This window comes from Amblyomma maculatum, chromosome 1 (genome assembly GCF_055883805.1).
Source record: "Amblyomma maculatum isolate TAMU_Amacu chromosome 1, ASM5588380v1, whole genome shotgun sequence".
Classification (NCBI taxonomy): domain Eukaryota; kingdom Metazoa; phylum Arthropoda; class Arachnida; order Ixodida; family Ixodidae; genus Amblyomma; species Amblyomma maculatum.
In genome coordinates this window covers 43,555,185-43,580,314 of record NC_139344.1, presented here as the reverse complement: position 1 = coordinate 43,580,314, position 25,130 = coordinate 43,555,185, and the positions used below count along the sequence as shown (strand labels likewise).

At 49.1% G+C, this 25,130-nt stretch overlaps 1 protein-coding gene across 4 annotated transcripts in view; it reads right to left on the bottom strand.

Annotated features, from left to right (window-relative positions):
- LOC146202230 (complement factor H-like) overlaps window positions 1-25,130 on the bottom strand; it is a 277,186-nt gene that overhangs the window by 30,716 nt on the left and 221,340 nt on the right. For 3 of the 4 annotated variants that reach the window (XM_084588026.1, XM_084588028.1, XM_084588029.1), the window contains 2 exons: window positions 12,859-13,059; window positions 7,707-7,792 (listed from right to left, as the gene is read on the bottom strand). In XM_084588026.1, coding sequence (XP_084444152.1) covers window positions 7,707-7,792; window positions 12,859-13,059 — 287 coding nt within the window. The remainder of the gene's footprint in view (window positions 1-7,706; window positions 7,793-12,858; window positions 13,060-25,130) is intronic. The other variant, XM_084588027.1, reaches the window with a different exon arrangement.

The following is a 25,130-nucleotide window of genomic DNA, read 5'->3' as shown; positions in this document are numbered from 1 at the left end:
AAAGAGTACATTCTAGATTAAATTTTCCTTGTGGCCACAGTGACTAACGAGGCGAAATGTAGAAAAGTTCGAAGTGCGATTAAATTTCCATGTTTGACACTTGTATATGTATGAGACACGCGCACACAGAAACGGTGAAACAAAAACAAGAACAAAACTCTCATATTACAAGTGTGACGCACTGGAAATGTCAGGCCCGCGAGCACGCTACAACGCAAAACGCGTGCGAAACGATGTCAGGAAATTCAAAACAGGGGTGGCTGCTTGCCATGTTTTCCTAAAACCGGCTACGTTTCAGTATCGCTGGCCAATTTTACGATTTTATACACAAAACTGGAACAATCTCAGCACTAAGTCATTCATTGCAAAGAGCACATTGTCTCTGCGGGAATCCCCATCGTTAACTTGAAAACAAACCGACGCTGCGTACCTTTATGGAAGCATTGCGGCTGCGGAGCCACATTAGCAAAGCTACTGCTTCACCTCCTCTAAGTACATAAGTTTTTTTTCTTCATAGTGTTCTTAAACTTCCACGTCCGCGGGCACTGTGTACGTGGCCCTTTTCTCTTCTCTCCAGCAGTGACATTTTGTCCGCTTCCGTCATACTGTGACATCCAGCGCATTTTATAAGAAGGCTGTAGCTTTGTTCAAGGTCCGCCTTTATGCTCAATGTGCACCTTTCCTTCATCCACTTCACTCATATTCAGACAGTCTTTCTCTTCTCCGGACTCTCTCGTCCGTTTCCACTCGTGATTTCCGTATGAGATACTCAATATCACACGTATTTCTCTCTCACATCTTCGTACTATTTACCTCCATCATATGTCTTCGCTTATGTTTTCCCCCGAGGAAACGAGCTGGCGGAATGAGTTGCCTCTGTCGCGTACATTGGCGGCTTGCCAAGCCAGTTTTGGCGTTCGATTGTCTCCAAACTCACTCATAATCTTGTAAGTACTCGTCTGCTTTGAGGTACAGTGTGCTCGTCTAACAACGCCGAGGCCCTTTTCTTCTCGTTCCCTTGTCCCTCACCTTTTCGGTTATGGCCGCCTCCCGGCACACCCATATCGGTTAGCCTTCCTGGCTACGTCCTTATGTCCACGTGGTACGAACGTTAGAGATGTCTATCATTACCCTATGTTACGGCCTTCACTGCCGACCTGGCGCAATTCGTGCCTGGCTCTACTGCATCCACTGTGCCTCGTAATTTGGTTTATTGGGTTTAGCCACCCAAAGCTTCTTGGGTTATGAGGGGTGCCGTAGCGGAGGGCTCTGGACATTTCGACCATTTCGGGTTCTTTAACATGAAATGTCAGCGCACAGCACACGGGCGCCATGCCCTTTAACCTGCATTAAAAAAGGCCGCTGTGGCCAGGTTTAAACCTCTGTCCTCGACATTGGCAGTCGAGTGGCCTAACAATTTAGCCACCGCGACGGGGCTCCTCCAGATTTGCATAATTTCAAACTGAGCAACCAGAACTGCCCCATTTTTATTCGCATCATCACCCGTGTCTTTTTGATAACCTCCTTCCTACTTGCCAGCGTACATACTTCTCTTGATGTTCCTTAGAATTCGTCTCTTCGGTTTCCTCGTGCCTTCTGTGGTCGGGGGCACCAACGCCTGCCGCCTCAGCGTGGGGACCTTGCAGCTGGTGCGATGTTCGTGCGTAACTGATAGCGACTACTGACGCAGCGCCTGGCTGCTGTCGCGCACCGCCGTTCACAGTACTGCACATTACCATGGTACGACTTCACTAGTAGTAGTATAATACATATATTTGTATTGCATGAGTTATGGGTTAAGGGAGGAGTTGGTCGGGTGCCCAGTCCGAGACTCCGTTGGCTGATGCCGCTGCCCGAGCTCTCGCCAGCAAGGTCCTTTGTGCCGCAAGGTTGGAGCTGAACAGGGCCACCTCCGGACAGTTAGTTGACGTCATTGAAGCAGACTCTCGCCCCCCCCCGCTTTTGCCCGTCTCTGCAACGCGCGTCGAGTAATCATGGGGTGGACTTCCGTCGAGGTGTGCGAGGACCTGCTTATACCTCTGTGCACATTTTGTGCACAGTATGGGCACGCTTTGAAGAAGTGTAAGCTGAGGAATAACCCTTCGAAGGCCGTTACACCCGGCCGCATGCCTTGGCAGCTTGCCCGAGTTCCATTCGGGATCCCAGCGTTAAGTGTTCCCCTTGTGCTGCCGCCGATCGGCCATCAAATCTTCATGCGGGACACGTGTCATGCTCTGTTTTCAATGAACGCTCGGACAAGATCTGTGCACGAACTCAGCATGGGCCGTGCACGGAACATACGCACAGCGAAAATGGCACACAATAAGAAGACGTGTCGGTCTGCAGCCTCCGGCATCACAGTCTGGCAATGAAACTGCCGTAGCTTCAGACGAAAAAGGGTATCACTACAATTCTACATTCAGAACCATGCAACTACCCCGGATGTCATAGCCCTTCAGGAAAAAAGCTGCTCGCCCACTTTGACCGGATACAATACCACCTCCCTATCTGCATGCACTGCGATTCTCGTCAAAAACACTCTCACGGCCATAGACCATACACTCAGCAACCAAGTAATTGAGCATACGCTCATAGAAATACTCCCGCCTACACCAGACGCCCCCAGCCTTTTCATAACAAACGTTTACGACCCACCCCGAGCGACAAGACACGGCTTCCTCACATTTCTGGCCGACATCCAACGCATATCTGGGTCACAAACACTGATGGTAGGTGATTGCAATGTTGGGCACACAGCCTGGGGATACCCTAAAAACACTCCCAAGGGCACACGCCTGTACAATTCTTTTATGCAACACTCCCTCACCCTCAACACGGACCCAAATGCCCCTACCCGAATCGGCACTAGCACCACCAGAGTCACCACCCCTGACATTACCCTGACCAACATTTTGCTCTCCCATTTTCTACAGACACACTAAAGACACACTGGGCAGCGACCATTATATTATCCAAACTCAACTGCACAATGGCGCAAAACAGTTCACATCCAAGACCTAGCATCTCACTAATTGGAAAGGATTTCGTGAGCAATTAGCGGTAGTCAGTTCCGAGGACAGCGATCTCCCACTGGACGCCTGGGTAAAAAAGCTCCAGTTTGCACTCAAACGCAACCCTAAACACATCAAAAACACTCCGCAAGCACCCCAAATTGATGCTCATCTTCTGCATCTCTGGGAGGCAAGGCGAAGCGTCGTTAAGAGATAGAAAAGACGACACAACAGAAACATCCGCCTCCGAATCGCACACATTACCTTCAAGGCCATAGAGCATGCAGCGAATCTGGCAAACTCCAACTGGCGAAACCTCTGCAACAGCCTTCAGGGTACTTTAGGCACACGAAAAACTTGGAATGTTCTCCGAACCCTGTTCGACCCCACAACCACCAAACAACAGACAGCCATCAACAGGCACCGCCTCTTCACACTAAAGCACAAGGCACAGACATCCTTCAATACCTCACACAGCGATACATTTCGCCCCCCTCCCACCTTCCTCCACACCCCCATCCCCTCCCCTATATAACCCAAGGCTGGATGAGGACATACCCACCGCGGAGGTACGGGCCACCCTCACCCACATCGCTCGTGGCACCACACCCGGGCCTGACCAAATTACATACAAGCTCCTTCGAGACCTCGATTATACATCTCTCTCTCAACTCACAGCTTACTACAACCAACACTGGAGGGAGGGCACTTTATTAGCCTCTTGGAAACACGCTGCAATCAACTTCATTCCTAACCCGGAAAACTCCTTTCCTTAGACAACCTACGCCCCATTTCTCTCACAAGTTGTCTTGGCAAACTCTATGAACACGTAACCCTTAGACGGCTTCAACCTAAACTCGAATCTACCGTTTTTTTTGCTCACTCTCAATTCGGCTTCCGCCCACATCTCTGCACCCAAGACATTCTACTACACCTGAAAGAGACCATCCTAGACAATACCCTCCATAAACATGCCACAAGGGCCATACTTGAAAATATACAAAGGGCATTTGGTAACATGAGTTATGACCACATTCTGTCTTCCCTTGCAACAACTAACTGCGGGCTACGATCTGCCGCTACGTTGAGGCATTCCTAACCAAATGCACGGCTCATATCGCACTCGGGTCCTACACCTCCCCGGTCATCTATTTACACAACTGAGACACACAGCAGGGTTCAGTCCTCTGAACCATCCCTTTTAACATCGCCCTAACTCCCTTAGCCCGGATACTCGAAACTATACCTGACCTCCAGCATGCAATATACGCAGATGACATCACACTATAGACTACTAAGGGTTGCCCTGGCCAAGTTGAACATACTTTGCAACTATCTACAGATGCCAACCACACATATACACGGGCTACAGGTCTTGCGTGTGCACCGCAGAAATCTGAGCTCCTATTCGTCAAGCGTTCACCACGTGCCCCAACCATCACCGTATACTCCTTGATAATGCTCCGATTCCCAAAGTACCACGGCTCCGACTGCTGGGTCTCCAGATTCAACAAGACACTAGAGCCACCCACACCATACACCTACTGCAGCGCCAAATCAACCAGACCACAGATCACTCGTCGCATTTCAAGCCGCAATCATGGCCTCAAGGAAAAGGCACTAAGATTCGTAGCCGCCCTTATCGTTAGTCGACAGGCCTACCACCTCTCCTACCACCACATCACCAAAACCAAACTCAATGAACTTAACGTCCTACACCGCTCAACCGTTAAAGCTGCCCTCCATTTATCTTGTCATACCAGTACGATTCAGCTCCTTCAATTAGGCATACGTAACAATGTTGAGATCATAGAGACGCACCTCTTCAGCCAACAACGTCGACTCCGCACAACACTTACAGACATTCATCTCCTGCGTTCAATCGCTCAATGGGCTACCCTTAGTAGTCTATAGTGTGATGTCATCTGCGTATATTGCATGCTGGAGGTCAGGTATAGTTTCGAGTATCCGGGCTAAGGGAGTTAGGGCGATGTTAAAGGGGATGGGTCAGGGGACTGAACCCTGATCCCTCACCTCACACTCATATAGCCATACCTCCGCATCTGGGAAGCCTCCTCGAGCTCAAACCCCTCCCACGAAATATGGATCCCGAGCACCACAAAGACCGTCGCGCATCCCGTGCCTCATATTTTTCCAAGCAGTACTCTACATGCCAGGACATCATCTACATGGATGCTTCACACAATCCGGACATTCCTCACATCTGCACTGCTGTGTTCACAGACATTCGGCGCTCAACGTTCAATGCCGCCTCCATTCAATGCACTAGTATCGCCGAGGCCGCATGCTTGGCCATTACACTCGTTATTGCACAGATCAGTCAGTTACAGACTCAGCACACCACGATATGCACAGACTCCCAAAGAGCATACAGATATCTCCTGCGAGGAATCCTCCCACACTCCATCTGCTAAAATATTTTCTACTCTATCTACCCCTCCCGATCCTATCACCATCACATGGCTACCTGGGCACGAGGACATCCTCGGAAATGAGCGTGATCATGCGTTTGCCCGACAACTAAGCTTCCGGGCGCCGGTGGATGGCCCCCCAAACCTTCATTATACACCCCCATCGAACCTCTTGACTTCACTACAATTGTTTATAACTATCGTCGTTGCCGTGACACGTACCCGCCACCGCATCACACGCGTTCTCAGATCGACAGCACGTATACTGGCGACAAGTCCAGACACATTCATTCCAATCTCCTCAATTTGCTCACATCTTTCACCCCACGAACTTCCCGCCATACTGCACCACATGCAATGCCACCCCACCTAAAACCCCTCCAGTGTATTGAGGGGATTTAACCCCACCCACCCTCTACCACTACTTATGGGAATGCCCATATCCCATCCGCGTTCCTCCCATCAAACACCCCACCTCTTCTTCTGGGAGGCTGCCCTTCTAGCCACGGAACCTGCAGATCAGTTGCAGCTGGTCGAGCAGGCTAAGCTAGAAGGAACAGCGAGATGGCTCCTGGACTAAGAGGTCCTCCTGGGAGTGTTTACAGTTTTTTTATTTAAATGAAGTTTTTTTCCTCCTTCTCTTCCCAAACCGCCCACGTTGGGTTTTCTTTACGAGGTTTGGCTTGGTTTTCTTGACAAGCCCATATCATGTGGCGAAGGTCTGCTTTCTGACCCCAAAATGTGCATTCAGATGAGAAAGTACCCGGATATATTTTGTGCAGTCAAGCTGGGCTGTTGTACGATCATATTTGTAAACGCCCGAGGTGACACTCCTCTGATTTATCGAGACCTTTAGCAGGAGCTGGGAATGTTTGCCTCGCTAGGCGGACGTGTTGCAGTGTCTCGGGATATGTACTGAGGAGCTGCGGTTGGTCATGTGAGGGGAGTGATGAGGGATCCCGGGTGAAAAATGCTCGGGCTGCGGCGTGTGCACACTAGTTTCCCTCTACTCCTTGATGACCAGGTAGCCACGTTAGTTCTTTACCTAAGGCCTGGTGTCTGGCTTGGGATAGGATTTTACAGGCCGAGAGAGAAACGCGGACTCGGATGTACTTTCTGTAGGCTGTTTGGGAGTCGGTGACGATTTATATGGAATCGGTATTAGCGGCTGATGCGACCGCTGCCTCCTCCATTTCTGCGACGTTGGAATTTTAGCCGTCAGCACCGCTACCGTATGGCTTAGGCGAGGGACGGCTACTGTTGTGATGCCTTCACAGGGACCCGAAGCATCCATAAAGAAGGCTCCTTTGTCCTTGGAGTAGTTTTTATCCATCGTCCTGGCTGACATCATTCGCTGACATCACATACGTCCGTAACTATAGCGCTAGCGCTTGCTGCCGCTCGATTATTCACCACTTGGAAGGCAGGGCAGTGCTTATGAGGTGGACGAGGGAAGAAACCCGAGCGCTGCTTTCCAGCTGTGTGTGTACGTTTTTACACAACGCTTAGCTGCAGAAGCCGGCGCCGCAGTGTTCAGCGCACAAGGCAGCGCAAAGCAATAGGGGCAATGCGGCCCCGCGACAGGCCCCCTCACGTCCGTTCTTTCACCGCTCTTAAGGCACAGTGCACCTCAATCCCTGCGCCCTTGATGCCGGCTCACCGGAAAAGCATCCTCTATACTGTCATATTTGAGCCGTATGTACTAGCCTCATTCGACTGCGGCATTTACGGCTCGCCGCAGTTTTTCCTGTCCTCTAAGAATGGAGCTGGCTAAACATGACATAACAATGCGTTGTGTCCCTATTTACACATACTGAAAGGTGTTAACGCTACCGAATGGTCGAGGGGCGGTTCATTAAATCTTGTCATTACGCTGCCGAAAAGTATTGCCAAGCCAAAGACGGGAATAAAAACAGGGAGGCTTCAGGTTGCTTTCTCGGCTAATAAATTTGTATCGAATATTTTAGCCTTACCGAACACTCAAAGCGCAAGATAGGATCAGCTTTCTAATCGACTGCGAATGTTAAGCGTATAATGTTAATTCGTATACGCAATTTCGGAACGTTCAGAAACGCATGTTTTTGTTAAAGCAGTTCATTTTGAAGATTATATTAAACATTATATTCCAAACCATGAGACGGGGGTTTTATATCAAACCGAATAGAGGTGCTCCGTTTGTATTTGTGAAGTCTTTATGCACTCCAGTGTAACCTGCAGCCAGTTTCTGAACTAGTGCAAGCAAAAGACCCGTCAGCAAGCCTACCTGTCTCCATGTCGTCATATTCTTCACGCGCACCGTCTTCCAAAATTGTCCATGAGCCAGCACAGCGCATGTTGAAGTGGGGCTCGCTTTGAATAACAGAAAAAAAAAGAAAAGAATCAATCAACACATTACAGACGTTTTGGCACACTCTCTGAATAGGAAGGAAATATACAGTACCATTTAGAAGAATTGAGAAATTCAGCTACAAGCTAATCATTTTCTTATGCTGATTCGGTTTAGCCGGGACATCACAGACGATTTGAGGCGCCTTTGAAGTCACGTAAGGCATACGAAAGGCCAAATATAAGAATGTCATATTTGTACCTTCTATACTGAGGCATAGGGAGCAAAAGTAGTGCCACGGGGTCGGAAAGAATCTACGGAAACAGATAGGGCTAAATCCAAACTTTCTATCAGAGGTTCAGGCTTCTTTTGTTGGGAATTGCGAATTTTCAAGATCTTCGTGGATCACTCTAGCTCTTTCTTTACCTTCTTTGGATAGTAAGGATTTGCGAGAGATCAATAAGAGACGTTTTAGAGTATCCTAAATTGTTTTATTTGCAGTTTATGTGTTTAAAAAAATTAGCAAAGAATACGAGAGCTATCACTTTTCTTGCGCACCGAGGAGGATTCGAAACAACGCTCACGCAACTCGTGACTCTTCAAATCCCACTTCAATAATACCCCGTACATCACCGCATACACTTGTTCTGCGTGTCAAAATTGGTATATTTAACTCCACGGCACCAATTGCCAGCAATTCGATCTGTGTTCTTGGTGCAGGCCTCGAATGGAGCCTCATCGACTGCTACATTGAGAGAGTAGGTAGTGCATGAGGCCACGCTGACACACCGCGGAAGGGTATGCGTATTGAAGCATTGCATGTAAAGATGCTCTCACCTAGTCCGCTGTAGCGTGCCCTGCTCGAGCCTGGCCTATTTTATCCCTTCCACTCAAGCCAAGAAGTGCACGTATTTCTTACTACAGACGTACACTGGGTAGCTATATGATGGAAATGATAAACTTGAAGCGGTTGAAGAACAGCACCAAGTGATTTTCTTTTTTGATTGACCATGGTTTAAGGCTGTACGCTGTGTACAATACCTATCATGGGGCGCGGAACTGGTCAGCGTGCGACTCGGGAGTCACAAACGCGTCACTCCGTCGGAACGTAGAGTTTGGAAGATCTGCTAAGGACTGGAGCTGTCTATTCATGAATAATTGCAGCCACCGGTCGCATTTTGTTTTGTAATTGAAGACCAAGTATGGGTCAAACGTCAAGCGCCAGTACCTCATGTAAATTGGCATCTAATTGATTCAACGACGTTCATTGCCTCCTTGAGCAGTTAACACCTGCAACATTCAAAGCATTCCGGGTGTCATCGTTGGCACCATGCCTTCTAAACCAGCATCGAACGCTTCATGCGTCGCAGTTAAAGCCACATGTCCCGATAAATGTCACCCCTGACCCAACAGCAGCTGCACCCCGGGGAGTCAAGGAGCGAGTGTAGTGCAGACAACGCTGAATCAACTGAATATTCACTGCAATTCATATATATATATATATATATATATATATATATATATATATATTGTACGTGGTGACAAGCAGAGACGGCACACATTGGCGACAGGATGAACAATAATTTAATGCGTGGCCTAGCGCGAGGGCTCCTGTCGCGCCACTGCCTGTCTTCGCACCACTTCCCGGGGCCACCGAGCGATCGCCCCGATCGGTTCGTTGAAGTCAATGGTGACGTGATGGTGTAGATGTTCAAGAGAAGAGAATGGTGCGCTTGCCACCACGATGACGATGAACACGATGATGCTTGGGTGATCCGCCTCCCTTAGAGCTGTTCAACCATCCGTCACCAGAGTCCATGGGACCGATGACTCGAGGTCACGTTGGGCGGCTGAGCGGGGGTTGCGTGTACATGTCTGGTTCCTTTGGGTCCTTCGGGTCTTTTGGGTCCTTCGTCTCGGTTCTGGTTGGTCTGTCTGCTCTCCTCGTCTTCATATCCGGGCTGGGGGCTAAGCGGCGCTAGTTGGTTGGGTCTGGGCAGGAAGGGCTGGGGCGAAGCTGTTGGGCGATGTCCCGGGGCCCTCGGTCGATGGTTCCGGCTTACAGATGGTGTCCATGCTCGAAGGCAAGGATGGGGTAGACGTACGCCGCACCTCCAACCAAAATGTTACGTGGGGACAAGCAAAGAGACAGCACAACATGGCGACAAGGTGAACGATGATTTAATGTCTGGCCTAGCGCAAGGCTTCCTCTCGTGCCACTGCCGGTCTCCTTCGCAACAATATATATATATATATATATATATATATATATATATATATATATATATATATATATATATATATATATATATATATATATACATAGATTGTGTATATATATATATTGTGGACCTTCTTTCATTTGTACATGCCATGATCTTCTTCTTTCATTTGTACATACCATAATCATCGTCCCGCGGCGCCGGCTCCGGCGCGCGCCTGGGTTCGTGATCGGATTAAAAACGCTAGACAAGGCTTGGCTGTCCTTGCCGTTACGACCTCGCCGTCTCGACCTAGCCTTCTTTTACAATATATATATATATATATATAGAGAGAGAGAGAGGGAGAGAGAGTGCAATTTCGGGATGGACTCTCTGGATAAGAGCGCTTTATCTGTCCACATCACACTGTCTAAAAATTCAGGGCCCTCCAGTCCTCGCGTTTGATCAGGAACCAGTTACAAAATTCAAGCAGCTAGGCGCTGAAAATCAGACCCTCCAATTGCTTGGCGTAGGCATACCTTGTAAGGATACATGTTCTACTTTTTGAGGACTCTGGGTTGACGTTCACAAAGGTCAAGACACCAGTTTCAAACTCTTCGCTCAAAACTGAGCCACGTTTTTGACGTTGAGGGTGAATCGACCCTGTTCTCGCAAAACGACTGAAGACTTGTGAAAGTGCCGCGAGGGCACACAGCAACCAGGATGCTCATCTTATACAACCGTGCCGCGGAAGTGGCATTTTTCTACGTGCGCACGGTAACAATTTCAAGCATTTCAGTGGCCCAAGAGTAGCCTCCAATTTTCATCATTATAATCATCATCAGCCTAACTGTACCCACTGCAGGGCGAAGGCCTCGCCCATATTTCTCCAATTAACCCGGTTCTGTGATAGCTGCATCCACTTGACCCTTGCGAACTTCTTAACCTCATCCGCCAACCTAACTTTCTGCCGCCCCTGCTACGCTTTGCTTCCCTTAGAATCCAGTTTACCCTAAGCGACCATCAGTTATCCTCTCTTCGCACTACATGTCCTGCCCATACCCATTTCTTCTTGATTTCCACTAGAATGTCAGTCACTTGAGTTATTTCTCTCACCCACTCTGCACGCTTCCTATCTCTTAATGTTACCCCTACCATTTTTCGTTCTATAACCTTCTGCGCTGTCCTCAACTTACGTCCTGAAGCTGTACTCACCTGTGAGGCTGAAACGCGGAGGCTAACCAAAAGGGGTCTACGCATGTTGAGGCCTCCAATAGTTGCGGCCATGTCAGCGCTCAACTGACGCGAAGGCTGTCTGCTTACAAGGTGACCACTCCAAGAAATTTAATAACTGTCTCCGCTGCTTTCATTCTTGTTTTAATTCTGAATACATTGCACCGCTTTATGCTACGTTGCATGTGCTGTGGCGTTTCTATTAGCCAGATTTTTTACCCTCGCACGCAGGCTGCTGGAAGCTGTGCCTCTCGCCATGCATCAGCAATGCATATTCTCGCCGCAGGTGCCATCAGAGCACCTTACCACTTTTCATCGGCGCAGCGCCAGCAGAAGCGCATATTGTCACTGTATCGGGACAGTGAAGGCCACGTGACAAAGTGATGCGATTTGATTGATGTAGCTTTTTTCCCTTCCGCAGGCGCACTGTTTTCGAATCGTGCCAGCAATGCCCGAAATAGTTCAGCCACAGCGGCTAGGGCAATTGCGTTTTCGGAATTCTAAATGCTGATATGGTTATTACTAACGGCCGCCTACAAATCACTAATTACAAGCGGGAGCCTATCCGCGATAGTAAAAAAGCTAACTATCAGAATTTAATTAGAAACTTTACTACTTAACATGATTCGCCGGTTTGTTGACGTCCGCCAACACTGGTGTTATTATACCACAAAAAGCTTTCCACCTCAAGAACCCTATGTTTAAAAATTAGTGACCACCTTCCCTGAAAGACCTGGTATACACTCTCCTATATATATATAGATACATATGCATGCTAACTTCATCGAAGGGTTCAAAAACAACATATTTGAAGCCGACCAGAAAATCCAGGTACATAGTGCTGCGAGCCATCTTGCGCACTGCAGGCTGTTTTTTTGTTTTGCATTGAATTAAGTGTTTTGAGAGCAATTTTTCATATTTACTAAATACTGGCTTTAGGCCATAAATTTGAATTTCAAAGTTGGAAAGGACCCGTTGCAGGGACAGGCTGGCATGTTGGCGATGGTTGGAGCGGGCTCACCGCGCTCGCTGCTACTTGCACCGTCACGTGCGCCGGCTGGCTGACGCGGGCGCACCCGTTAATTACATTCCATTAGTTTCTTATGTTTAGAGCTATATTCAATATCTGTTAAGCTTCCTGCAATTCGGCCACTCGACCACCAGTATTCGTCTTCTCTGGCTCGTCTCTACTGGTGAAGTGTTGATTTACATTTCATTATCCCTAAACTCTTCCCGCCTTGATATTTTGAAGTATAAACTTTCCGGTCTTCAAGTACATATTTATATTTTCTACACTCAGAACACCGTTGACATGAAGAATGCCTCATGTGGCTGCTCATCTCGGCTCATCTCTCAATGCCTCATCTTGGCCACCAGCTGCCTGACAATGATGTAGTGAGCAAGTGAGCGGGGCCGGTCACAAGAGGAACGCGGCGCGTTTCCGGACACGAGTGTGTCGCGAAGAGACCAGACATTGCTCGTAAGGCTCAACGGAGACAGGCTGCCGTCCTGCTCCTCGGGGTTACTTGTCCTTCATGCTGTAAACAGCTGTGTAAAGCCCTTTTCATTTGCTCTTTCCAACTCAATCTCCTATCGTTCGCTTCATTGCTGTTCCCACCCCGGCAGCACGCTACCCTTGAACCACAATAACGCACCTGTGCTGCGAGACCAGTACGCTGGAGGTGTGGTCGCATGATTCGCGTTTTGAGAGGCACCCAAGGTTTGGTCGGTGGCATGGAACCATTGCTGTCCTCCCTGCACAGACGGGAGCCGGGGTTCCTTTGGAAGGCTTTTCTCACCATGTGAAGTCTCGTGGATGCTGCCCGTCGACCCCACAGCTGGGCCGGACGCGACGCCTGTGAACAGCGCAAATGATGATGCGGGGTTGGGGGGGGGGGGAGGGGGGTAAGCGATTGTACGCATTAGGTACGTGGCGCAGCTTGGGTGAACTTCAAACCTCTCTGCAATGACTACAGTGCATAGGCTTTTGTAACAGCGCGCAGACAGGGGACATCATCGCTGTTACATCCTACCATTAAAGGCAGAGCTCAAGTTTCCCGAAATTTTTTCCAAACTATCTTTGCGACAAAGCACAGGAGCTACTTCTTAAGACTGGAAATGAAACCAGAAACCGCAACAAGCCCGGCGGCAAGATGAAAGCCGTAGAGGTTGCCCAAGTTTCCACTGCTCGTAAAGGGACCATGAAAAACAGTAGATATGCACACGAATAATCATTGTTTCGCCAGTCGTCTGAGGAACGGAAAAATGTGTAGACAAGCTTCAGCAGCATCGAAGATATCGGCGATCAAAACTGATGCTTGCACTTTGCTCACTAAAACCTAACTCACGCCGGCGGCGAGAAAAAAAAAAGAACACAGGTCCCTACGGCACCTCCCCAGCCACATCTCTCCAGCGTCACAAAGGCATGCACATGGACAGGGCGGAGACAGAAGGCCCTGTTGACATCAGTGTGGAGGGAACTGTAGAAGTAGGCTCTGTGGGCGCGTATGCTAGAAGTAGGATCTCTGGGTGCGAAAGGAAGTACTTGAAGTATCCTAGTGGAGCGGTAAACTGCAGACGAAACTGCTGATGAAACTCGCGTACACATACATGGATGACGGCGACGGAAGGCTTTGTGGACTGTCATGCGTGCTCTGAGAAGAAGTGTGGTCCTCTCACCTTCAGCTTAAATTCTAAACCATGTTTAACATCATCATCATCATCATCATCAGCCTGATTATACGCACTGCAGGGCAAAGGCCTCTCCCATATTTCTCCCCTTAACCCGGTTCTGCGCTAGCTGCATCCACTTGACCCCTGCGAACTTCTTAATCTCATCCGCCCACCTAACTTTCTGCCGTCCCCTGCTACGCTTTCCTTCCCTTGGAATCCACTTTGTTACCCTCAGCGACCATCAGTTATCCTCTCTTCGCACTACATGTCCTGCGCATGTCCATTTCTTCTTCTTAATTTCCATTAGAATGTCGGTAACTTGAGTTATTTCTCTGACCCACTCTGCACGCTTTCTATCTCTTAATGTTACCCCTACCATTTTTCGTTCCATAGCCCTCCGGGTTGTCCTCAATTTAAGTAGAACTCTCTTAGTTAACCTCCACGTTTCAGCCCCATAGGTGAGTACAGGTAAGATGCAACTGTTGTATACTTTCCTCTTGAGCGAAACCGGTAGGCTGCTAGTCATAATCTGCGAGTGCTTGCCAAATACGCTCCATCCCAATCCTATTCTTCTTGTTATTTCGTTTTCATGGTCCGGATTTGCGGTTACTACCTGTCCTAAGTAAACATATTCGCCTACTATTTCCAGTATTTCGCTACCTATTGTAAACTGCTGTTCCTTCCCGAGGCTGTTAAACATTGCCTTAGTGTTCTCCATATTGATTTTCAAGCTTACCTTTCTACTTTTCCTGTCTAGGTCATCGATCATTATTTCCAGTTCATCCCCCGAGTTGCTTAGCAAGGCAATGTCATCAGCAAATCGCAGATTACTGAGGTATTCTCCATCTACCCTTATCCCTAACTGCTCCCATTCCAAGTCTCTGAATACTTCCTCTAAACAAGCTGTGAATAGTACTGGGGAGATTGTGTCTCCTTGCCTAACACCTTTCTTTATGGGAATTTTGTTACTTTCTTTATGCAGAACTATGGTTGCTGTGCAGCCACTATGTATATCTTCCAGCACTTTCACGTACGGCTCGTCTACCCCCTGATTTCGCAATGCCTGCATCACTGCCGAGGTTTCAACTGAGTCAAATGCTTTTTCGTAATCAATGAATGCTATGTGTAAGGTCTGGTTATATTCCGAGCATTTTTCAATCACCTAATTGATGGTATGGATATGATCGATAGTAGAGTACCGTTTCCGAAACACTGCTTGATACTTTGCTTGATTGCAGTCTAAGGCTGTCCTGATTCTATTAGTGATTACTTTAACATGGTTGTATTCAACGCCTAAATCTGGCTAAATTTGTAGCTCTCAATCCGACTGTTTTAAACGAGTCTTTTGAGGAGCGGATTATGTTAAGCTTACTGTCGTCCTCCACGCTTCGTTGTTCTGTCACCGACGCTGAAATCAATGGTACAACTGAACACAAAGACATAATGGAACCGAATAGAATTGCAGGCATTTTGAGCGTTAAACTTGAGAAAACACAAGTGTCCAGTGCACGTTAAACTGTTCGCGCACTCCGCTCCGTTTTCGCTTACACAGTGTTCTTTCAGCATAAAATACAACGCGAGCAAAATAACTGAATCTCGCACAATGTCACACCCATCACAGTTGACAAAATCGTAATTGATATTAGCTGAACTATGGCGCACTTTGTTCTCGCTTCGAGTGCACAATGACATTAAAGTGGCACTGAACTGGGTATGAATTTCTTGTCCAGGATGTACGAAAGAGAACAGAGCAATGGCTGAGAGAGAGCCTCGGCTTGCAAACTGAGGCTCCGCATCCACCCTCTTCCAGTTCTCTTTCATACTGGGTAGTTATAAGTTTCTTGCTCTCGCTCTTACCCATGGAGGAAGGAAACAACTAAGGAGAGGCCCTTGCCATTCCCAATGCATTGGAGAACGTGTGGTGGAAGTTGCGTCAAAATTTAGGGTTCGCCAATCCGGGCCTATAGCAACGGCAACGCTGTTGCTATGAAAACTCCGGCCACTTACAACAGCGTTGCTAAGGGCCCAAGGTTCGTGAGCGTCCCGGAGAAAGAAAAGGCGGAGGGTATAGGAGGAGGAGAGACGTTACAGTGGCCGGTCGCGGCGCGGCCGCGCCGGCCTATAAGTGACGTCAGGGCCTCTCCTAAGTTGTTTCCTTCATCCATGGTCTTCCCTGTCCAGGAGGTAATATTTCCGCCTTTTTACGCTCGCCTTGAAGTCACCCTGGTCGGGTTTTTGTCTTTTTTTGCCACTGATAGTTCATTACTTAATCAGAAGAGTCGTGACCCTCTTAGAGTTTCATCAATCTTACCGGGTTTCGTTTGCAGGAGCAACGCACTTGATCTTTTACTACCACAAGGCTCTTTACGTTTGAAAACCTCGCGACTGCCGAATGACGACTGGTCCACCTTCCTACACTTCAAGATTTCATTTCATTTGTTTTATGCCGGGGCGCTTCTATATACCTGGTGTGCCAGCTAACTTAGACCAAGGTTTTAGAAAATGCGGTGGGCCCAGCTCAGTGAAACCAATTCAAAGCTGTTCACAGTTGGCTATGCAAACCTCCATATTTTTTAGTTGACCCAAGTTACTTAATTAGCATGCACTAATTAGGTATTTTTAAATTTTTGCCTCGAGAGAAAAAGTGTCAGTAGAAAAGTCGTAGATCTCGAAAAACAGCTAGGTAGTTTATTTCCATCACGCTACGACTTACGCCGCCCCATCTACAGGCCTTTAAAAAAATGCTGTCACGTGACCGGTTATTTTAAAACATTCGCCAAGTGCGTACAACCAGATTCATCATAGAGGGCACGGCCCAGAAGAGCGGATTTTGTTATCTCGGGCTCGTTTCGAGGCTTTAGAGTGACGCCGCAGTTACGAGGAAGCTTTTAGAGCGCAGCTCTTTGGCGCCCGTTCCTGGGTTTTGCGGCGGCATCGGCGCCGTCGGCGTCGTCGGCCTCGTAACCAGTTCCACCCCCCTTTCAGCCCTCCAGTTCGAGCCAGCGCTTCGCCAACCGGAGCCTCGCAGGAAGAGGCGGGGGGGGGGGTACACTCAGGGGCGAACGATGCAGGAAGGAGCGCGCGCAGCAACCGGAGAACACGAGGAAAGGATGGGGAGGGGGGCGGTCGCCGAAGGCAGCGTTAGCAGCGACTGACTGATGCCATTGACGCCGCTAGCGAGTGAAGAGAACGTGCTGCGTAGAACACCGTCGCCGCAATGCAGAAAAAGAAGGAGGCCCCCCCCCCCCCCTCTTCCTGTGACTGGCGGCGAGGGTTCTCTCCGGTTGCCAAAACGCCGGCTCACTAAGCGGATCACAGTGCGTGCATCCCGTTCTCACTCGTTTCACTCGCTAGCGGCGTTAGCGAGTCGCTGCTATCTGTTCGTCGCGCGACGTTCCTATGGGCCCGCGCTGCCACCCGCAACCTCCCGATAACTTAATTGCTCTCTTATTTTCTCAGGCCACAAAGCTTCTTCCAAGACAGCCAAGAACTGTTAGTAGAGTGTTTATTAAAACAATACGTGTGAAAAAATAAAAAAAATGTTGTCTCTAATTGTACATACGTGTCTTGCTCGAAATATTTGCCTCAATTTATCGAAAAGGTGAAACAGCTGATGAGCTGTGCTTGATGTTTGCATTAGGAAGTAACGCAATCGTGGGCAATTTTTTTTATTGCGCCAGGCGTCGTTCTCGGCTGATAAAAATGTCACTTTACGTAAACGTTAGTGTGATGGAAACAACGTATCTAGCCGTTTTTTGAGGAGATCTACAACTTTTGTTTTGACACTTTTTATCTCAAGGCAATACTTTCAAAATAGCTAGTTAGTAGTTAACTTTGGTGAATGAAAAAAATCCTGAAGGTTAACATAGGCGGCTCTGAACACCTATGAATTGGTTTCTGTGTGTTGAGGCCCATCCCATTTTTTAAAACCTTGGTACAAGTTAGCTAGGGCACCCCGTAGATATTTTGGTACGCTTGGTTTTTATCGCTGCTATGGTCCAGTACACCATGTGGCGTTGACTCATCTCATCTTACTGACATTTCTTCCTCGCATGCTTGATTCGTTTATCGTCCGTGTTTTCCTTTTGCTATATACCTCATCGAGACGAACGGAATATTTTATTAATTAGTTTGAGTTCCACCATCTTTTAGCCTTTTCACCTGTTTTGTTTTTCATCACTCTTAAGTCTCTTTGCGCCACGTGACGCTGACTGCACCTGATTGTTCTTGCCACTGCTTCCATATATATTGTGCTCCTTTTTGTCTATAAGGATTAGTTGTCAATCAGCGCTCTTTCCTGTCACTGCTTCTTTTCGCTTTCGGGCTACTTCATTCGCGATGAATGTTTTTTCTACATCAATAAATTAAGTGAGTGGCAAATAAAAATTAGCCTTAGTAACGCTAGCTTAGCGTGAAAATTATACTTTCGGTTCCATTCTGGTCCAAAGGGCGTTTCATTTTTAAAACCATGGCTTCAGTTTTGCGGGAAAACAATTGTATAGATAGTGATAGATGAATAACTACAACTATTGGCATCCTTTCTATATCGATCGGGTGGGCAGTACCACATTGCCCATTGAATTAAAGGCAGTTACTTGTACGTATTTTTACGGCCGTTATCTTCCCCATTTTGTTTACTTTAAATCATATTGTTATGTACTGAGTACGTAACCAGGCTTTTTTTTAAGGGGGGAGGGGAACCGAGAGTCCAAGGCCCACCAACTTCCCCTTCTTCTTCTTTTCTTCCACATCTCTCTCCTCCTCTTCGCTTCTGAACCTCAGCACGTAACACTTCCCCCTCGCAGACGAAGCCCCCAGGGGGAGTGAGAAAGGCTGTCTGGGATAAAACGTTTTTAGCCGGGCGATATGGACCACTTGTAATTTCGTAACCCGCTTTCAGTGCGGCGTGGTATGAGATAAACCAAATCTCTCAAACGCTCCAAGATAACGAAAGGGCCAGCATAGTGGCACAGGAGCCGCTGGGATATCCCACGCTTGCACAGCGGCGTCCACAGCCACACTAAATCGCCAGGGGCATAGCAGACACGCGGACGTCGGTTGTCGTGACGTTCCTTGGAGTGAGCCTAGGTGTCAGTAATGCGGAGACAAGTAAGGCGAAGAGCTTTTTCAACTCGACAGAGAGTAGCGGCGATAGAAGGGTCGTCGTGTGTGGTAAAAGGTAGGATGGTATCCAGATAGCTGCGGGGAACGCGAGCGTAAAAGCGGTAGAACGGACTGTAGCCAGTAGTCTCATTTTGCGCGATGCGTGCGAGATAAAAGGGAGGATGTCATTCCAGTTCTTATGGTGGGAATCGACGCACGTTGCCAGTGCAAAGGTTTCAACGAGGCCGTTCGTTTGAGGATAGCACGGTATTGAATGACGGAAATCGCATGCAAGAAGTTCTTCAATAACATCAGCAGTAATCTGCCGTCCACGGTGACTGATTAGAACTCGAGGTCGACCCTTTCGAAGAACGAGAAACCGCAAAAGAAGCTTGAACACCTCGGAAGCAGTGGCTGAGGGTACTGCAGCTGTCTCAAAGTATTGGGTGAGGTGGTCGACACGCACAATGATTCATCGGTTGCCACTGGAAGGCCATGAAAAAGGGCCCAAGGGGTCGATGCTTACTTGCTCGAAGGGTGTGGTCGAAGGTGCGACAGTTGTTGCGGCCCCGGCAGGCGTGATGTACGGAGATTTTAACGCTGGCACTGCACACAACTGGAAACATAGCGCTGAATGACGTGACGTATTTTTGGCCAGTAAAATCTTTCCTGTGTCTTGTGAAGGTCCGGGCAATATCCAAGCGGCTAGAAGTGGCGTCGTCGTGCACTGTTTCAAAAATTCGAATTCGGAGATTTCGGGGTGAAATTCCGCTTGTAAAGTAAGCCATCGCGAACACAAAAATTGCCGACGACTGCGTGACTTCGTGATACGAAATTTGAGCGCAGCTCATCAGCTGTTTCAGCTTTTCTATAGATTGAGGTACGCGCTTAGGCTCGGGCGGTGCACATATCAAGATTCGCCGCCACCTAACCGGAGCTCTGACTGGCGCCGCACAGGGGTGAGACAGGAGGAGAAGCGAAGACAGCAATTCAGTTATCGGGAGCTCGCGGGAGGCAGCACTTGGGCCCAAAGAAACGTTGCGCGGCGAAGAGATAGCAGCGACTGGCCCAAGCCGCTGACGCTGCTAGTGAGTAAAGTCAACGTGGCTTTGCTTTTCGGCTTGGGATACACGCACCGTGATCCGCTGATCGCGTGCCTGCGCTTCGGCAACCGGATAACACCATCTCCGCTACGCAGGAAAAGGTGGGGGGGGGGGGGGTGTACAAACAGCGGGGAATGGTGGCGGCCGGAGCGCGCGCCGCAATCGGAGAACACACGCGGCCGCCGCCACGTAGGCAGCGGGAGGTTGTGAGAAAGAGGGAGAGGGGAGGGTACACACCGCTCCGAACGGTGGCGAGCGGTGCGCGCGCAGCAACTGAGAAACACGAGAAGTAAGGGGAGGGTACATGCAGCGGCGAACGGTGGCGGCAGGAGCGCGCGCTGCCCCGGCAGCGGAGCAGGTTACGAGGGATAACAGCAACGGCGAGGCGACACGCATAAATGGGTGCCAAAGAGCTGCGCTCTAAAAACGGCCATGTGGTGAGTTACCAGCCGCTTCGAAGAGCATTCCCAGCCATGTAGTTGTGCTATTCATTTCTGAAGGGGTGAAGGTCAAGAAAGGGTGATGATATGCGCGTCTTCAAAGCTGTCGCCATCGCAGCCAGTAGTCGGGAGCGGCAAGCGTGAGAGGCAGTCAGCGTTGACGTTTTGACGGGCGCTCTTGTACATCACAGTGAAGTTGAACTCTTGAAGTGCAAAGCTCATTGCGCGAGATGCCCGCAGAGATTACGAAGATTTACAAGCCAACACAGCGAATGGCGGTCATTGACCGTAGTAAAATAAGTTCCATATAGATAAGAACGAAATCTTTGCACAACAAAGATAACTGCAAGGCACTCTTGTTCGGTCACTGTGTCATTGCGTCCCGACCTACTTAGCGAACGACTGGCATAAGGTGTAGCGGTGGCGTAGCGGTAGAACGTTCGCCTCACATGCAAGAGGACCGGGGTTCAAAACCCGGTGCCGCGCAATTCTCCACCGGTTAAAAAAAAGTCTGCGTGTCGATGGTATTGCATAAACAGGTTTGGGGTGCGACCTGATGCCAGTGAACACCTCCGGCAACACTCCCCCACCAGAACAAGAGTTGGCCACCCTGGTGCAGTAATTGGCCGCAGCCTCTCATAGTTCCATAAAACCCCGGCCCTCAGTCACCAGCGGCTGCGGAACAACTGAAAACGGTGGTGGTCAGACCTGGGAGGCAGCAGGGGGTACTAAGAATTCTTGGCTCCGCAGGGTAGGCCGCCATTTTAAACTGACCCTGGCAGTGCTTAACGCTAGAACCCTAGCTAGTGAAGCTAGTTTAGCAGTGCTGTTAGAGGAACTAGAAGGTATGAAATGTAATGTCATATGACTTAGTGAGGTTAGGAGGCCGAATGAGGCATATACTGTACTGAAGGATGGACATGCACTGTGTTATCGAGGTTTACCGAGAGGCGACAACTAGGAGTAGGTTTCCTCGTCAGCAAGTATATAGCGGATAATATAGATGAATTCTATAGTATTAACGAGAGGGTGGCAGGCATCGTAATTAGGCTTAATAAGCGGTATAAACTGAAGGTTGTACATGCTTATGCACCTACATGCAGTTATGATGACCAGGCAGTTCAAAGCTGTCTGATATGTCTAATCGTTCGTTAATACTTTGTCGTTAGGAAGAAAAGCAAACGATTCAACAAACTACAACTGAATTTACTGGTAATAGAAAAGGGAGCACATTCAAACGCGTCCGTTTCGCACCAAGTTCGTTTAGCGACTCCTCGCCACTGTGTCCCACTCCCGTCTTCTTCATTGTCCCCACTCTCCCCGTCCTCGCCCCGAAGCCCCTCTTTACTCCCTTTCCACTTTCACTCCCACCTGACCCCGTTCCCTTACGGCGCGATTGCGTTGTCCACAGAAGAACAACTGAGACAGTTACCGCGCCTTTCCCTTCCTATAAATAAATCAGTGAGGGGCGCCTTCCAGGAACGGTGAGCGCCTGGCGCGACCCAGGGGGTCGAGCGGCGTATTTTTCGAAGGGGCCAGGAGGTCATAAATTAGACCACCCGAGTGTCCGAAAGAGCGTGGGTGGTAGGTCGAGTGTTCCGCGCGCGGACGACCGTTCTGTCGCGAACAACGTTCACGACACATTCCCGCCTGAAATGGCACAGGCATTTCACAGACACGCACTCACTGCACAAGCTCCGCTAGGCACAGCACTTGTAGTGGACGACGCAGGGTGGTTCCTCCAGGAAGCCTTACGGTGCAGGATCGAATTCGCCCGTCGCGTCTGTGCCTGCCCTGGCCCTGTAGTATCGTGGCACCTTGACCTCGGGCAGGTAAGAGAGTTCCTCAGTCCAATCTGCCCACTTCGCTGCGATTCCTTCAGGCAGGGCATCATCCCATCCTGTGTTCAGGCGCCAAAGTTGCTGAAATAGCACCTTCGCTCGCACGATGAAAGGGGATAGCCACCCTAGGGGATCGTAAATCCGCGCAGTGGTCTGCAGGGCGGATCGTTTGCTGGGTGGCTCGGTCGTGGCGATTCTGTCGGTGCGAAGGCAGAATGTCAACATGTCCGTACTTGGTTCCCAAGTGAGTCCCAACACCTTAAACACACCTGACAGGTAGCCAAGAGGCTTTGCCCCCTTTGAGTCCTGCTCAAAAATTCGACAAAGCTGCTCGTCGTTAGATGCCTATTTGTGCAACTTCATCGAGGCTGCTCCGAAAATTGCGTTTGATTCGTTGTAGAAATTCAGTGCGGCCTGTTCGTTTTTGGCTCCCATCAGTATGTCGTCGACATAAAGGCTGCGTTGTAGTCGGCTTGCAGTGATCGGGAACTGCTCCTCTGCGCTCTTTAGGTGATGTTGGAGAGTGGCAGAGAGCAAGAACGGACTGGCAGTCGTTCCGAATGGGACTCTCTTCATACGCCATGTCAAGATTTTTGGAAAAGTGCCACCTGGCTCAGGCTTCTTTTCGAACCACCAGAAACGCAAACGTCTCTGTCGTCTGGTCTCACTGCAATTTGCAAAAAGGCCTGTTCGATGTACGCTACTAGAGCTACTTTGTGCCTGCGGAAGTTCAGCAGCATGCCCACGAGGCCAGCCGTTAAATTTGGTCCACTTTCGAGGTTGTCGTTTAGAGATTTTGCTGACCTATCGTGGGATGAGGCGTCGAAAACCACGCGCAGCTTGTGAGCCTCGTGGATGACAGCCTGATGCGGCATGTGGTATGTGGGGCTTGCGCCACTGCCATTTGTTTCAACCAACTCCGCCATATCAAGTGCGCTGTACTGCCTTATAGCCACGTCATACTCATCTAGTAGCTCTGGGGATCATTGAAGATGTCTTGTGAGCTGATGTAGGCGCTTTAGGGCAACCTCCCTGTTATCTTCCAAAGCTGTCACAGGTTTCCATGGAAGGGCCACCTCATAACGACCATCCTTCATCTGCACGGTGTCCTCAAAAACCTCCACGACAGCATTGGTTACAGTTTTTGATTCATTTTCATTTATCCCAATCGATTCTAAGGTCAAGAATTTCGTTAGTATGTCCGTTGCGCTTCTTTCCGTGACCGATGTTCGCAGGGCAACCATTTGCATGCAATAGGGTCCTTCTTCCATGCCATGAACTGGTCCCTGAATAGTCCAACCTACAGCTGTCTCAACTGCCCTCAGTCTATTGCCGATCTTGGTGGATCGGCCGGTCGTTAGATCCCAAATGTGGTCGGATCCTATGAGAAGCCCAATATCTCCAGGCCCTCCGTCGTTGCTGAAATCGGCGGGCTCATAACCGAGCGTTCTTAGCCTGTCCATCAATGCCACGCGTGGTTATGGGATATGCTGATCGCAAATGACGTCTGTCTCCAGAACCTCTAGTTGGCATGTTTTTCCTTTTTTAGTTTTAATTTCATCCAATACTCTCCTGAACACTCGTTCTTCTTGGTGACCGCCAAAGACACCGAAGGTTAGCAATTCTTCACCAAGAAATTTGCATCCCAGTCTTTTTGATGCTTCAGATGCCAGGTACAATCGTTGGCTTCCGCCGTCGAAAAGTACTCGCAGTTGCGCCCAGGCCTTTAGGCCACCGCACTTAGCTGACGCCGTTTGAAGCAGGACAGTTTTCGCGGGAGCGGATTCTGTTCCTGCTGCAACTTCAAGGCTAACTTGCGCGTTGGTGACTCCGCTAGTGGCTTCCCTCTGGCGTGCTACCGCATAGGACGGATCACAAATTGCAGTCGCGTGCTTCTTCCCGCACTTCATGCATTTTAGGTGTACATTACAATTCCTTGATCGATGACCTTTTCGCGTGCATTTGAAGCATCTCCCTGCCGCTTGCAGATGCCGTTTCCTTTCCTCCACGCTTTATTTGGCATCGCATTCTTGCGTCAGATGCTCCTCGGCGTTACAAAAGAAGCAACTAACTTGCCTTGGTTGTGTTTTGATGCAAGGTTGCTGCGGTTGGTAAGGGCTTATACGATTTCCAAGGTGGCTTCGCCTGATCTTTTCCGATTTCTTTAGAGTTTTTGGCCAAATCCATGCTATTTAAGGCAGCCAAATTTTCTCGACTCTCGACTTTGATTTTGAGGAAAGAAATGAGTCGTGAAAAGGACCTCACCGTACCTTTGACACTTGCGTTTGAGCTTTCCGAAGCACCGTCGGTCGATTCGGCGTTCCCTCCCATGGAACTAGTTGTCTCGATGACACATTTGCGGCTGTAGTCGAGTAAGATGTCCGTTGGCAGTGCTCGTTGCTCAATCGGCATGAAAATCGTGGTGTAGGAGTCCTGCTTTTGGCCCAGTGTCTCCAAACCCTTGATGTGTGCAGCCAGGGTGTCGTAGAGGCGGCGAAGTCCGCGTACATCGTCTGAGAAACGAATGGCTGGACGTCAATAAGCTTCTTCATGTGCTCTTGAATTAGGAGCTCTTCGTTTCCAAAGCGTTTCTTGAGGAGCTCTACGGCGTCGCTGTAGCACCGTGCCCTCGATGGAAGTCCGGCGAGTGCAGCGGCGGCGTCCCCGGTGACAGATGCCTTGAGGTAGTGGAACTTGTCGACAGATGAAAGTTCTTTGTTTTTGTCGACAACTTGTTCGAATAAAAAGGGTGGCTTTTTGGGCTTGT